This window comes from Scyliorhinus torazame, chromosome 16 (genome assembly GCF_047496885.1).
Source record: "Scyliorhinus torazame isolate Kashiwa2021f chromosome 16, sScyTor2.1, whole genome shotgun sequence".
Taxonomy (NCBI): Eukaryota; Metazoa; Chordata; class Chondrichthyes; order Carcharhiniformes; family Scyliorhinidae; genus Scyliorhinus; species Scyliorhinus torazame.
The window spans coordinates 187,504,247-187,520,505 of NC_092722.1; the positions used below are offsets into that span (position 1 = coordinate 187,504,247).

General features: G+C 45.8%; 1 protein-coding gene across 7 annotated transcripts in view; it reads right to left on the reverse strand.

The window, feature by feature from the left end:
• The window catches only part of r3hcc1l (R3H domain and coiled-coil containing 1-like), a 201,825-nt gene that overhangs the window by 74,613 nt on the left and 110,953 nt on the right, over positions 1-16,259 (reverse strand). For all 7 annotated transcript variants that reach the window (XM_072479628.1, XM_072479626.1, XM_072479625.1 and 4 more), the window contains one exon: positions 10,836-12,249. In XM_072479628.1, coding sequence (XP_072335729.1) covers positions 10,836-12,230 — 1,395 coding nt within the window. In that variant the 5' untranslated portion in view covers positions 12,231-12,249. The remainder of the gene's footprint in view (positions 1-10,835; positions 12,250-16,259) is intronic.

Here is a 16,259-nt window from a genome sequence, read left to right on the forward strand (position 1 = left end):
AAGAAAATTCTCCCATTCCTGGTGTAAGTCTAGCTAACCTTCGCTAAATTGCTTCTAATGCATTTACATCTTTCTTTAAATAAAGAAACCAATACTGTGCACAATATTCCCGATGTGGTCTCACTAATGCCCTGCACAACTGAAGCATAACCTCCCTACTCTTGTAATCAATTCCCCTCGCAAAATATAACATTCTATTAGCTTTCCTAATTACTTGCTGTACATTTTTTTCCTTCTTCCTGCCAAAATTGACAACTTCACACTTGCCTACATTATTCTCCGTTTGCCAGATCTTTGTCCATTAACTTCACCTATCTATGTTCCTTTGTAGCCTCTTTATGTCCTTGTCACAATTTATTGTTCTACTGATAGGAAAACAAAGGTAGTTTTAAGGGATTTATCTTTGTATTTGCAAACATTAGAAATAGGCATAGTTTTAAGTGTGTCTATTGTAATGTTTCTGTGCCTGGAAGAGTAAATATGATTCTATTGTGCTTATAGAAGATTGCAGCGAGAACAGTAAATAAAAGATTAGAAAAGGTTAAGTCATTGCTGAGCAACTGGGGCCTTGTGTGGCCGAGCTTCTAAGTTTTAGCTCAGCTAATTTGATTGCAGTTGAAGATAGGTAGTGAGAGAGAAGGCAGCTCTCACAGCTCTGCGAGAAGCAGTTGGTTTAGAAGGCAAGAGAGTGAACATTTCTTTCATCTTTGCTGGAAGAAAAGCCATACCATGGAGCATTGGTTAAGAAAAAGTGAAAGGGCAGCACGGTAGCCCAGTGGTTAGCACTGCTGCCTCATGGCACCCGAGGTCCCAGGTTCGATCCCGGCTCTGGGTCACTGTCCGTGTGGAGTTAGTACATTCCCCCCATGTTTGCGTGGGTTTCACCCCCACAACCCAAGAGATGTGCAGGCCAGGTGGATTGGCCACGCTAAAAATTGCCCATAATTGTAAAAAATGAATTGGGTACTCTAAATTTATATTAAAAAAAAGAAAAGAAGCGGAGAGATCTGAAAATCTGGGCGGCATGGTAGCACAGTGATTAGCACTATTGCTTCACAGCGGCAGAGGCCCGGGTTCAATCCCCGGCTTGGGTCCCTGTCTGTGTGGAATCTACACGTTCGCCCCGTGTCTGCGTGGGTTTCCTCCGGGTGCTCCGGTTTCCTCCCAGAAGTCCCGAAAGACGTGTTCGTTCGGTGATTGGACATTCCGAATTCTCCCTCAGTGTACCCGAACAGTGTGGCGACTAGGGGCTTTTCACAGTAACCTCATTGCAGTGTTAATGTAAGTCTACTTGTAACAATAATAAAAATTATTAAAAGTCAGAGGTTAAAGGTACTAGAACAGAAAACTGTTCAGTAAAGACAGACAGAGCTGAGAAGAAGGCTGAGATGTCAGAAAGTTATCTGAAGTGATTTTCCAGGTTTGTGAGATTTTACTACAGTCTGTGGAATGAGTTGAAATAACTATGGAAAATAGGTGGCTAGATCTTGGAGTTTATGTAAAAGCAGTTAAGACAAAGGAAACATAAAAGGGGGAGTGTAAAACCCTATACTGCATTCGCTGCTAAAAGTGGAATGGAAGCTTTGCTTACAATGTCATTTGGAAATCTGGCCTGGATTTTGGAATGCAAACCGCTAAGGGAAAGCTTTATTATGAGACAAAATTTTATAGCATGTTTTTGAGGGTGGAGTTTGGAAACTCTCACGTGACAATTATCTGAGGAGAAAACCATAGACATTAACTTGGGGTTTATAGTAGAGAGTGTATTTGACCACGGTAATCTTGCGTATTTTAAAGGGTCTTTGTGTGAATGAGACCATTGCTTAGGAGGTACTTTTTAATCCATGTTAATCATAAAATTGTTGAGTTTTGGTTAAGATAATGGGGGGAGGGAGAGTAAAGGAGTATCAAATTTATTTAATAAAAATGTTATTTATTGTTAAAACTAATTAGCGGTCCTTTGACTCTGTTCCTCCACGTTTTAGTTTAAAAAAGTAAAAGTTGTGGGGTGGGATTCTCTGATCCTGAGGCTAAGTATCAACGCCGTCGGAAACGCCGTCGTGTTTCCTGACGGCTTCAACATGGCCTCAGGATCAGCAATTCTGGCCCCTACAGGGGGCCAGCACGGCACTGGAGCGACCCATGCTGCTCCAGCTGCTGATCCTGGCGTCAACTGGGCGGCGCGGGGTCCGGCCATGCGCAGTGGCACTGGCGCGATTTCCGCGCATGCGCTGTGTCTCCTTCTCCACGCCAACCCCAACGCAACATGGCGTAGGGCTACAGGGGCCGGCGCGAGAGAAAGGAGGCCCCCAGCCCGAGAGGATCGCGGGCCAGACCACAACGGAGCCCCCCCCCCCTGTCGGGGAGCCCCCCCACCCCGGGGTCCGGCGCCCCCCCCCCCCAGGCCCCAAGGCCACCCCCCCCCCAACCCTTCCATGCCGAGGTCCCGCCGGCTCGGAGCAGGTTAGAACGGCGCCGGCGGGACTCGGGATTTTTGTTACGGCTGCTTGGCCCATCCCGGGCCGAGTATCGGCAGCAGGGCCGCATAGAGCGGCCCCCGACCGACGCCAATTCTCCGCTCTGCAGCGATTCTCTGGCCCGGCCCCGGGTTGAGAGAATACCGCCCATGGTCTTTTCAGCCAGGGTTCCATTCTGGGATCTTCCCATCCAGTTATATCAAATGAGACTATAACACTATCTATCTTTGTGATGTCAGCAAATTTAGCAAATATACCTTCAGTCCCTTCATCCAAGTAATTGATAGAAATTGTTCAAAGCTATGTCCCCAGCATCGATCCTCCAAAAGCACAATATAGAATCCCTATAGTGCAGAAGGAGGCCATTTGGCCCCTCAAGTCAGCACCGATCCTCCAAAAGAGCACCCTACCTAGGCCCAGACACCCACCCTATCCCCATAACCCAGTAATTCCACCTAACCTGCAAATATTTTGGACATTAAGGGGCAATTTAGCATGGCCAATTCACCTAACCTGCACATCATTGGATTGTGGGAGGAAACTGGAGCACCCGGAGGAAACCCACGCAGAGACGGGGAGAACGTGCAAACTCCGCACAGTCACCAAGGCCAGAATTGAACCTGGGTCCCTGGTACTCATCACATCCTGCCAACTAGAAAAAGATCTATTTATGCCAACTGTTTCCTGTTAGCTAGCCAATCTTCTATCCATTCCATTTTGATACCCCCTACACCGTGAGCTTTTATTTTCCACAATAACCTTTGATATGGCATCTTCTCAAATGCCTTCTGGAAATCTAAGTACAGCACATCCACCGGTTCTCCTTCATCCACAGCCTGTGCCTCCTTCAATGAACTCCAATAAATTGCTTAAGCAGGATTTCCCTTTCACAAAACCATATTGACTCTGCCTGATTCTCTTGACTTTTTCCAAGAGTCCTGCTATAGCATCTTTAGTAATGGCATCTAACATTCTTCCATTTACCACTGCTCGGGTCACCCTTTCCGGCAGCGTATGATGTAGACAACGTTGGCCGAGTCACACGAGTCTGCACCGTGTACTTGGTCGGTGGTGTTCTCATGTGTGTACAGGGTGAGACCATGGAGACAGTACAACAACAAATGAACGGACTCGGTGTAACAGTCGCCAGGCAGAACTGCTCCCTTCCAATCGGGGCACACTTCAGCAGTCAAGGACATTCAGCCTCCGATCTTCGGGTAAACATTCTCCAAGGCAGCTTTCAAGACATATGACAATGCAGCATCGCCTAGCAGAAACTGGTAGCCGAGTTCCACACACATGAGGAAGGCCTGAACCGGGATCTCAGGTTCATGTCACATTACATGTAACCCTCACCATATTGCCCAGGTTTGCAGAATCATACTAACTGTCCTGGCTTGAGACAATTCACATCTCGATTATCTGTGATTATCACTCACTCCACTCACAACTGTTTATTCCTGTAACGACTCACATTCCAACCACTCCTCACATCCCAATCTGTAATCATCTTGCAATTGTGTCTCTCCTATATACTGTGATTGTGAACCTGCCTCCACTTCACCGGTGCTCCGAAAGCTTGTGATTTCAACAAACCTTCGGGCTTTAACGTGGTGTTGTGAGACTTTGTGCTGAGCCCACCCCAGTCCAACGCTGGTATTTCCACATCATGCCTAAATTTAAACGGGAAAACTGGCTGTGCCATCGCCTGCAAGACAGATTCATCACTGCGTGTCTACCTCACCATGTGACGTCAACACCACCAGAAAAGTGAATTAATCAGCATTCACTTTCAACTCATCAACCTCCATGAAGGAATACCTTATTGGACTTTCGATTCTGGATCCCAGAACCCACGTGAAAACACTATTTACTTTTTCTGTGGCCATTTTCACTGTAAATGGTTTTTTTTCTCTCTACTTATTTTATTGTATGAATGCAGAGGGGCAATGTGACAATCCTCCTCCCATGTTTTGAGTCTGTGCAAATAAACTAACCCTTTGAGTTCATCCTAACTCGGGTTTGCTGTGGGGTTATTAATAGAAATTGGATTACACCGAAACCGAGGGCTCGGAAATAACTCTTATAAAGGGGGAAGCAAATCAAAACACCTTTCTGTTTACGGACAAATGGTGAGAGGAGAAATTAGTGTTGTTTAAGTTAACCACCTCCTGTCTCTTCCTGACACATTTGGACGATCCATCACTGTAAATCTTTTTCCGCCCAAACTTTTATATTTTTATAACTAATAAAGTGTCCAAGAAAAAGGAAACAAAACCAATTCAATTTTTCTTTTGAAAGCCCCATGACCTTTCTCCTGAGGTGCAGTGTCTTTGAGATCAATCTTCAATTCCTGGAGGCCTCAGGACAATTCTGGAGGGTACTGTCAACCATTCAGCAGTTTATGAGCATTTAGAACGCTACGCTGTTGCATTTGCATTATGTCCTTACCTCTCAAAAGAGAATCAGGTTTTGCTTTAACAAAGAGATTACTCAATCCTGTTTTTTTTTGTGATTCAGGCATTAAGCCGTGTTTATTTTAATTAAGGAAAATAAATATCCCGTAACAAGGATCTGAGATAAACAAGCTGGTTTACGTACAGCATACGGTACCTTTAAATTTCCGTATATTTTCTTCCACCCCTGAAATTCATTCACCTCCACTTTGTCGCACTGAATCTCAAACTGGCCACGGGGCTGTTGGTTGTGTTTAAGGAATCCATTATATCGCCTATTTGCTTTTTAAAAAAAAAATCTACATACTCAATACAGCTAGATGGGACTATAGAAGGAGTAGAGAAGGGCAAATAATTGGATCATTGGAGCATTAAGCCTGAGCAGCTATCACTTACCTACGTAAAGAGCTTTAATAGGATCAAGGCAGGAAGATTATGTCTGAAAATTCTAGGTTTAGAAATACGAAGGCTTGAACAAGCAAAGTTTATCCAGTTTATAAACCTGTCTTCCACAGACCATTTAATCTCCCGTGTGAACCTTCTGTATAAATATCCTCAAAATAAATACTAACAAAGTCTGCAGAATAGGCATCCATTGCCATATCGCTATTCAAGATTCCCTCAGCCTTAGCAGCAGCGTATTCATTGGGTCCTAGGACATAAATAGAAGCAGGAGCTGGCTATTCAGCCCCTTGAGCCTTCTCCACCTCCACCTTCCTGCAGGAATCCCATATCCCAATTCCACCTCCACCTTCCTGCAGTAATCCCAATTCCACCTCCACCATCCTGCACTAATCCCATTTCCCAAATACACCTCCACAATCCTGCACTAATCCCTTATCCCAATTCCACATCCACCTTCCATGCACTAATCCCATATCCCAATTCCACATTCACCTTCCATGCACTAATCCCATATCCCAATTCCACATTCACCTTCCATGCACTAATCCCATATCCCAATTCCACATCCACCTTCCTGCACTAATCCCAGATCCCAATTCCACATCCACCTTCCATGCACTAATCCCATATCCCAATTCCACCTCCACCTTCCTGCAGTAATCCCATATCCCAATTCCACCTCCACCATCCTGCACTAATCCCATTTCCCAAATACACCTCCACAATCCTGCACTAATCCCTTATCCCAATTCCACATCCACCTTCCATGCACTAATCCCATATCCCAATTCCACATCCACCTTCCTGCACTAATCCCAGATTCCACATCCACCTTCCATGCACTAATCCCATATCCCAATTCCACATCCACCTTCCTGCAATAATCCCATATCCCAATTCCACCCCACTGCACTGATCCCATATCCCAATTCCACCTCCACCTACCTGCACTAATCCCAGATCCCAATTCCACAACCACCTTCCATGCACTAATCCCATATCACAATTCCACATCCACCTTCCTGCACGGATCCCATATCCCAATTCCACCTGCACCTTGCTGCACTAATCCCATATCCCAATTCCACCTGCACCTTGCTGCACTAATCCCATATCCCAATTCCACCTGCACCTTGCTGCACTAATCCCATATCCCAATTCCACCTCCAGCATCCTGCAATAATCCCATATCCCAATTCCACCTCCAGCAATAATCCCAGATCCCAATTCCACCTCCACCATCCTGCACTAATCCCAAATCACACTTCCACCTTCCTGCAATAATCCCATATCCCAATTCCACCTCCAGCAATAATCCCAGATCCCAATTCCACCTCCACCATCCTGCACTAATCCCAAATCACACTTCCACCTTCCTGCAATAATCCCATATCCCAATTCCACTTCCACCTTCCTGATCCCACATCCCAATTCCACCTCCACCTTCCTGCACTGATCCCATATCCCAATTCCACCTCCCTGATCTGATCCCACATCCCATTCCACCTCCACCTTCCTGCACTAATCCCAGATCCCAATTGCAATTAACCAAGTATTTGTTGATCGCCCTTTTGAATACATCCAAGGACTCCACAGTTCTCTGGGGTAGAGAATTCTAACGATTAACAATCCTTTTTATGTGTTGCATATGACAATTATCCCTCGTCAGGAGTTGTGCTGGGGATCAGTTACAATGACGAGTATTTCCTTTCCAAAGGATATCAAAGACAGAAAGGCAACAGGCACACCTGAAGGCCATGGCAGCACTGCATTTAAATATGGCACTTTTGTGGTCGGAAGATAAACAAAGGGCTGGATTCTCCCAGCCCGGGGCCAGGCCGGAGAATCCCCGCAACCGAGCCACGCCGCCCCGACATCGGCACGCGATTTAATCGCAGCGCATTGGCGCCAGCACGTTTGGCACGGAGCCAGTCGCGGCCGCTCGACGCAGCCGGCCTGCCGATTCTCGGGCTGGGATGGGCTGAGCGGCCGCTCTATAAAAGCCCAAAATATTCTACACATTGGGACTGCAACTTCACTCGTGTGAAAGGACGAGCTGCTCAGGGTTTAGTTTACGCTTGTACGTGGATTTAGGTTGAGCCTGGCCTCATGAAAGCAACCTTTTGGTCTTGACTGTTGGGGTCTACATTCTATGAATCTGAGCAGTATGGTCCCTAGTTCAAAGGCATATGTGCCCATTTGTAACCTCGAGTGAGTGTAATAAAAAATAGCAACTTGCATCCACGTGACATTAAAATAACGTTGTGCAAAATGGAAGCCAAGAAAATTGACATTGGTTCAGTTTGAGTTGCGGGGGGCGGGTGCCCTGAAGATGGAGCTAAATCACATCAGCAGGAATATTTAGTGGGATCTTTACTTTGTATCCGGTCGACTTTGCTTTTGAACTGAGAAAAGACTTACTGCTCAAACTGGAGGCAGTACAGAGGGCAAACTTAAAACTTAAAATGGATCTTTTGCTGCAATTAGCAAGACATTAAATTTGATAGCGGATAACTCGAGAAGAAAATCGAGGTTAATTTGAGGATTACCTTTAAAAAAAGACAGAATTGTGCATTGAGATTGGCTGTCGGAATTTTCTTTCATCTAGTGCTGTAATTTTCCAGAAACCTGGAGGTACCTTAGCTCCACCTGCTGGCATTCTTAAGCTTCCTTGAATTCGTGCTGAGGGATCATTATTCTATTTGGCTACCTTTTCAAAGAAAAATATTCGTGTTACATGTTCCCCACCCCTAGTTTTTGGATTTGTTTTTTGCTCAATTGCATCAAATTCATATTTTGAGATGGCTGATGGCAGGAGGGACTAGAATTTATCACTTTAAACTGCTTCATAGCACGTCTCAGCTACAAAGCAATACTTGCACAGTTTCATAGAATTTACAGTGCAGAAGGAGGCCATTCGGCCCATCGAGTCTGCACCGGCCCTTGGAAAGAGCACCCTACCGAAGCCCACACCTCCACCCTATCCCCATAACCCAGTAACCCCACCCAACACTAAGGGCAATCTTGGACACTAAGGACAATTTAACATGGCCAATCCACCTAACCTGCACATCTTTGGGCTGTGGGAGAAAACCGGAGCACCCGGAGGAAACTCACGCACACACGGGGAGGACGTGCAGACTCCGCACAGACAGTGACCCAAGCCGGGAATCGAACCTGGGACCCTGGAGCTGTGAAGCAATTGTGCTAACCACTATGCTACCATGCTGCCCCCCACAATGCTACCATGCCTCAGGGTCTTTTAGTGTCAAAAGGAGGTTTCTGGAGGGATGCAAGACCAGGCATTGTCATGGTAAAGGTAAATCCCATCAAATTAACTTGCAAGAATAGGATACGGGCAACAGGTTCAAACTGAACGTGAAGATAAATGGAGAATTGATATTGGGAAGCTCCTTATTAACAGTGCACAAACAAATGGAGCAGACGGATAGCAGTAGTGTAGACGAAAATCCTGGTTTTGTTTAAACAGCAATTCGATGCCGCAACAGAAACAATTTAGAGTCAGTCTGGATGGGTGAACTTGTGCTGAATGACCTTCCTCATCTGTAATCAGCCTGTGTTTCCTACTCACGGACTCTCTGAAGATTTTGTTTTGAGTACTGACCTGAATGGTTTCATACCAGATCTGTAACTATTTCTCTGTTATTTGTATTCATCTTATGCAGGAGGGGAGAATTGATTGGGGTTTCACGTGAGGAGATATCAAGAGAAACTCTCAAACTGGGGCGTTGTTGAGTTAAGGTGTGTGTAATAACAATAATCTTTATTGTCACAAGTAGGCTTACATTAACACTGCAATGAAGTTACTGTGAAAAGCCCCTAGTCGCCTGCTCGGGTACACGGAGGGAGAATTCAGAATGTAAGAGCTGGTTTAGCTCAGTGGTTTGTGATGCAGAACAAGGCCAGCAGCGCGGGTTCAATTCCCGTACCAGCTTACCCGAACAGGTGCCGGACTGTGGCGACTAGGGTTTTTTCACAGTAACTTAGGGGCTGATTTAGCACGGTGGGCTAAACAGCTGGCTTGTAACGCAGAACAAGGCCAGCAGCGTAGGTTCAGTTCCCGTACCGGCCTCCCCGAACAGGCGCCGGAATGTGCACGTCTTTCGGGACTTGTGGGTGGAAACTGGAGCACCCGGAGGAAACCCACGCAGACACGGGGAGAACATGCAGACTCGCACAGAGAGTGACCCAAGCCAGAATCGAACCTGGGACCCTGGAGCTGTGAAGCAACAGTGCTAACCACTGTGCGACTGTGCTGCCATATTTCAGCGTCTAACAAATGCACCGAGTAAAGACTGGCTCCAGTTACTATATCATTCACCAACTGGCTTTCCCAAATATAGTAACCAAATTACCTATTATTTTCTTTCCCATTTTGGAAATATTCCTCGTCTTGCCCCTGTCTTACTGAGCTATTTGTTTGTCCCTTTTGGTCTTTGGATACCATGCCACTGCCTCAGAAATCATCTTTGCAGATGATCCAAATGTTTTTCATTTCCTCCCGGTTTAAAAATAAATTCTTCATAATTTGAAGCACCCAACGCTATCCTACAGTAGGAACTGGCCAACATTCAGGCTTGGGCTGACAAATAGCAGATACATTCCTGCCTCTCACAATTGTTAGACAATGACCATCTTGAACAAGAAAGGCCCAAGCCTTTCCCTGATCTTCAATAGAATCTTCATCAGCTGATGTCAATATCCTGGTGGCTCACCGTTGACTAGAAGGTTAACTGGAAGAGACACATCAACAGTTTGGATACAAGGCCAGAGACTGTGTGCATGCCAATGCGTGAGTCATATCTGGACTCCACACAGCCACTGTACCATCTGCAAGGTGAGACTGAGCAGTGTGAAGGAATGTGCACTAGTCACCAGGGCAGGTGGAACCGCAACAACATTGGGGGCATTCAACACCATTCAAACAAAGCAGTTTTTACTCCTGCCACAGAGCTCAATGTCCATCCCCTCTGCCCAAACGATACGACGTCGGCAGGGTGCACTGTCTACTGGCAACTCACCAAGCTTACTTCAACAGCACATTCCAGCTCCGTCACCTCCATCAGCAAAAAAGGTAAGAGCAGCGAGATTATGGGAACACCAAAACCTTCAAGTGCCTCTGCACGCCACACATTATTCTGAGTTTAACGCAAACAGATGTTGCTCAATTATCAATAGGTCAAATTTTCAACCAGTTTGGAAAGACCAGCAATGGTTCACAAAAGCTCACCGTTACCTTTAAGGGCAACCGGGAAAGGACAATAAATGCGACCGTGCCAACATTCCCCATATCTCAAAGCAAATATTAATAACGTATCCTAAACATAGCATCATGTAACTGGCCATCAAAGTTAAGATTGCCAGAAGCATATATGGAAATATAATCAAACTTTCCTGCATAAAATACAAAAATACAACTTCGGAAATTATTCTACTAATCACCTGGCAACCACATTTTAAAAAAAGCTTCCTTTACCTCTTCCAGGAGGTGAGGGTCTAAGCAATCTCCGTCATCATTGAAAAGGGCATCCCAAGAGTCATCCTCAGCTTCTTCAGGAATTGCTGTTTCAGTACACTCAGAATCTTCTGTGTCAGTGGTTAGTTGGCCCAAAGCCACTGGGATTTGGTTGGCACTTTGCACAACAACACCAATTTCAGCATCCCCCTCGGCGCCGACAGGTTTACTGTCTATCAGGTCCGCTGTAACGTTGCTTGCTTCTTTTAAGGTCCCGGCCTCTTCTGTTCCTCGCTGCACTTCTTGCATGGCTGAAAGGGCAAGGAACTTGGAACCTGGGGAATCTGAGCATACCACATTTGCAAATGAAGTGATGGGTGGAGGAACGCTGGTCTCCTTTAGAAATGTACTCACAGTTCCCTGTGAGAAGGAGTCATTATCTATCCTAGTTTCATGCTCTGTTGCATTGTTCACAGGAAAGGTCATGTAAGAATTGTTTACTTCAGCTGCTTCACAACATGAATATTGTCTACTGCTTCTTTCCATCTGCTGAGCCTCATTTACACCTTTTGAGCATTCTACTATAGTATGTTTCACAGAATCGGAGCGTTTACAGATGGCTAATTTTGAAGATAGTTCATTTGCCTCCACAAAATTGTCAGAATCACAACTTCTGTTCAAAAGAGAGGCAGCATTTGGACTGAGAGATTTGTTTATATCAGTCTCATGTTCTCTTGCTATTGAATCTACCTTATTGAGTCTGCAGTTATTTCTGTGTTCTGATTGTTCATCATCAGATGTATTTACTGTAATCTGTTGTGCAGGAGCTGGGATTTCTGTGTAACTGGATTTCATTCCTTCTGTATTACTCTCAGTTATCGAACTGGTGACTTCAAGTAAACCGTTTGCTGCTACATCAATATTATTACATTTTTCTGACATTGCCTCTTTATGCACCAGTTCTTTCTCTCTACTGTGCAATTTACTGCCGTTTGATCCTGCCTTACATTTCTGCTGGGTCACCTTCTTTCCTTTTAAGTGCTTTGATTCCAAGCTGTTTCCTTCACCTGACCTCCTCTCTCGTACAGAGTTCATGGCTTGCCTCTTTTTTAAATCTTTGTTTTTATGCTCGCTTTTACTTTCTTCCTGTTGAGGCAAGTTGGTTTCTGCGCCCATCTGCTCCGGGGGCACTCTCAACTCATTGCAAGACGATACTTTTAGAACAGCACCCCTCTCACTTTTTTCCACTGCGTGTATTGTGTTTTCGAGCACCTTTCTGGCTTCTCCCTCTGGTTTGGGACCACAGTCGAGCTGCTCCTGCTGCTCCACGATCATATGCCGTCGAGCTCTGGGAACATACAGAGCTTTGTCTGGCCTCTTGGACCGTGGTTTGCTCTTGTCATGTTCCTGCTCCATAGAGTTTTCCTTTTCTTATCTGAAAGGTAATCAAATAGTCAAATGTTCAATCCACTTCACTGCTGTCCATTAACAACATACTACAATAGCTGCCGAAAATTCTGAAGAGAGTTTTGTCAAGCTGAATAAAAGGAGACGTCATCACTCCTTATGCTTTGGTTAAGTATGACAATCTTTGCTTAAATGAAAATGGTTCCTTTCATAGAGTAGTTACTTCCCTCTAATATTTTCGTGCTATTTTCCTTGAAGGTTCATCACATACAATTGAACATCTACAGCTTGAAAGAGAGGTATTGTCAAAATAATTTTGTTCCGAAATTCATGGACAAGGCTGAAAAGAAGACTCAAAGACACTGACAGAATAGCCAAGGCTGCCCTTCCCACTGTTGACAAGTCAGACAATCTCGCATAAAGAGGCCGCTTTGCCATTGGGAGCTCAGTAAAATGTAACATGAAATTCTCAAACAACACCTGAACCATAAAAGAAGATCTGGCCTGCCAAACTCTGGAGGGAGAAATTCCAGAGAAAGAATCAGGAGAAACTGCTTTACCCGGAGAGTGGTTAGAATCTGGAATTTGCTTCCACACACGAGGTGGCTGGATCATTGATGCCTTTGAGGGAAAGCATGGCAAGTACATGAGGGAGAAAGGACAGAAGGATGGGATGAGAACAGGGTGAGATGAAATAGGGTGGGAAATGCTCATGGAGGGCATTAATGCCATCATAGACCAGTTGGGCCCAATGGCCTGTTTCTGTGCCATAAACTATAATCAAAATGTAAATAAGTATCAGTTCCCAAGATCATTGAACATTAGACTGCACAATCCTTTTCCCAATCTTAAAGTCCCTCCTGGCCTCACCCCTCATACTTTGCAATCTTCGAGCATCTGGGGCGCGATTCTCCGATCGCGGGACAGAGTGTCCGCGCCATTGTGAAAGCCGTCGTGAAACGGGCACGGGCACTAGCGATTCTGTCCCCCCACAGGGGGCCAGCATGGTGCTGGAGAGGTTCAAGCTGCTCCAGCCTCACTTCCTGGGGCGCACTGAAGGCGGTACCAACCCGCGGATGCGCAGTGGCGACGCGCCAACCCATGCTTGCGCGGTGGCTTTACGGAACGTGCCGGCCCCGACGCAACATGACATGGGAGTTCTGGGGCCGGACGCGCAACAATGTAGGCCCGGGGGGGGGGCGGGTAAGAGGCCGGCTCGCCTATCGGTGGGCCACGATCGCGAGCCAGACCCCATCGGAGTCCCCCCCCAAAAAAACAGGCCGCCCCCACCCTTCGCGCAGAGTTCCCGCCGGCAGCGACCAGGTGTGGATGGCGCCGGCGGGACTCTGCTTTTTCCGCGCGGCCGCTCGGTCCATCTGGGCCAGAGAATCGGCGGCCCGGCCCCGTACAGCGGCCCACAACTGGTGCCGTGCCAAACGCGCCGGCGCAATGACGCCGATTCTCTGCACCCCGGAGAATCGCGCGCCGGCGTGGCGTGTTTGCGGCGATTCTCCGGACCGGCGCGGCTCTGGGAGAATCGCGCCCCATGTTCTTGCTCACATGCTCTCTTCCCATCTCTCTTCCCTCCATTCATCACATTTTGGAACTTTGTCCTTAAGCACTTTTAGAATCTTCCATCAATCCAATGTTTTTTGGACAGTGCCTTGCCTAGTATTTTGTCCACTACTGCTCAAGTCCAACCCCAATCGATATTGTGCTTGAGGCTATTTTGCTACTTTACAAGGGCTGCACGGAAGATTATGTTGTTGAAGCTCTCATAAATCAACAAGGGGAACAGAGGAGAGAGAAGCGATCAAGGTAGCAGCACAGCATTCCTATTTCCCAGCTCATCTCTAGATTTCCATTAGTTACAACTGCTTCACAGTTCGTCTGTGTGTGTGGAATTCTCGATCTACAATGAAACATGGGGGAACTTTCTTGGAGGAAAACACTTTCCAAGTTAAGCATGTCCCTCAAAACCTTAACATCGGCGCAAAATTCAATCTGTTGACACTTTGTAGAAAAAAGGTACACAGAGAGATAAGTTCTTTATAGAATCATATACTTGAAAACTGCTTTGACAGCTGAGAAAGGTCTTCCAGCATTCAGCCTCCACAGGGTGCGAGCAATCCGTTGCCTTTTACTATGTCTTTTTCTTTCATCATCTTTTTGATCTCATTATTTTTTTGAGACTTTGCCATTTATATCTTTCTCCCTCTGAATCCTCCAGCTATGTTGAAATTAAGATTTAAAGCAAAGTTGCTCAGAATTATTGCCTGCTAGGATTTCAGAAAAGTACAATGCTGGGGGCTGGGATGAAATCTTCCACAACGTGCATTATTATCTGACCAGCACATTGAAGAGTTTTTTTTTTAATTTGTTCAAAGGAAGTGGACGTTCCTGGCTGGGCCAGCATTTATTGCTCATCGCTAATTGCCCTCGAGAAGGTGGTGGTGAGCTGACTTCTTGAACCACTGCAGTTCATGTGGGGTAGGTACATCCACAGTGCTGTTATGTAAGGAGTTCTAGGGTTTTGAACGAACGACAATGAAGGGACAGTGATATATTTCCGAGTCTATCGACTTGGAGGAACCTGCAGTTGGTGGAGTTCCTATGCATCTGCTGACCTCGCCCTTCCGATGGTTCAAATTGTGGGTTTGAAAAGTACTGTCAAAGGAACCGTGGCGAATTGCTGCATTGCATCTTGAAGATGATACTCGTTGTTGCCATGTTATTTCAGTGGTTGAGGGAGTGAATGCTTGCGAATGCTTGAAAGGTTGTGGCTGGATCGCCAGTCAAGCAGGCTGCTTTGTCCTGGACAATGTTGAGCTCCTAGAGTGTTGTTGGAGCTGCACTCATCCAGGCAAGTGGGAATATTCCATCAAATTCCCAACTTGTGTCTTGTAGATGGTGGACTGGCTTTGGGGAGTTAGGTGGTGAGTTACTCTCGCAGAATTTCTATCTTCTGCTCTGCTTTTGGAGCCACAGTATTTACGTGGCTAGTCCAGTTAGATTTCTGGTTAATCGTGACCTCAAGAATGCTGATGGTGGGGGGGATTCAGCGATTGTAATGCCATTGAATGTCATGGGAAGAGTGTGAATTCTCTCATACTGGAAATGAATCTTTGCCTGGCATTTGTGTGTTGCAAATGTCACTTGTTACTTACTAGCCCAAGCCTGAATGTTGCTCAAGTCTTGTCGCAGGTGGATACAGACTACTTCATCTTCTAAAGAGTTGCAATGGGACTGAACACGCTGCAATCATCTACAAGCATCCCCAAAAGTGGGACTCCTCACAATTGCAAAATATAATGGCACTAAAATTTAGCTCTAGCCAGCCTGGAGCAGTATATCTCCCGCAACAATACAAAGCTGGAAACTATCACATCGATGAATGGGTTGGCCATAGTAAGCTACTTTCTTTCACTCACTGTTTGTACCATAGAGTTGGTTTAAATTCAATTCCACTTGTTGCAATATATTTTTAAAATCCCAATTGTGCTTCATGTGATTTTGTCTTACAGAATTTTATATAGCTGCAGAGAGTTTTTGATTTCTCAAAAGCAGCAAACAATAACGCGGACCCAAATATTGGTTTATAATGCCATCTTGAAAGTGTTTGGTTCAACCTGGGCAGGGGTTTAGTTAATGAAGGGTGTAATGGATGATGCAAATTCAATTCCTTAATTGGCTTTCCCACATTTGCTTCTTAATGAATTCAGCATTTATCTAAGCCCTGGCCCTGATGGACCACTTAATTCAGGTTTTGCATGACTTAGGGGCTCGTTTAGCACAGGGCTAAATAGCTGGCTTTTAAAGCAGACCAGGTCAGGCCAGCAGCGCGGGTTCAATTCCTGTACCAGCCTCCCCGAACCGGCGGACTGTGGCGACTAGGGGCTTTTCACAGTAACTTCATTTGAAGTCTATTTGTGACAATAAGCGATTTTCATTTTCATTTCACTTTCCTGACTCGAAAGTCAGTTCATGCACTTATCAGAGAACCTCACTTCTCCCACCAGTTGCTGTCTGTCAGCATTG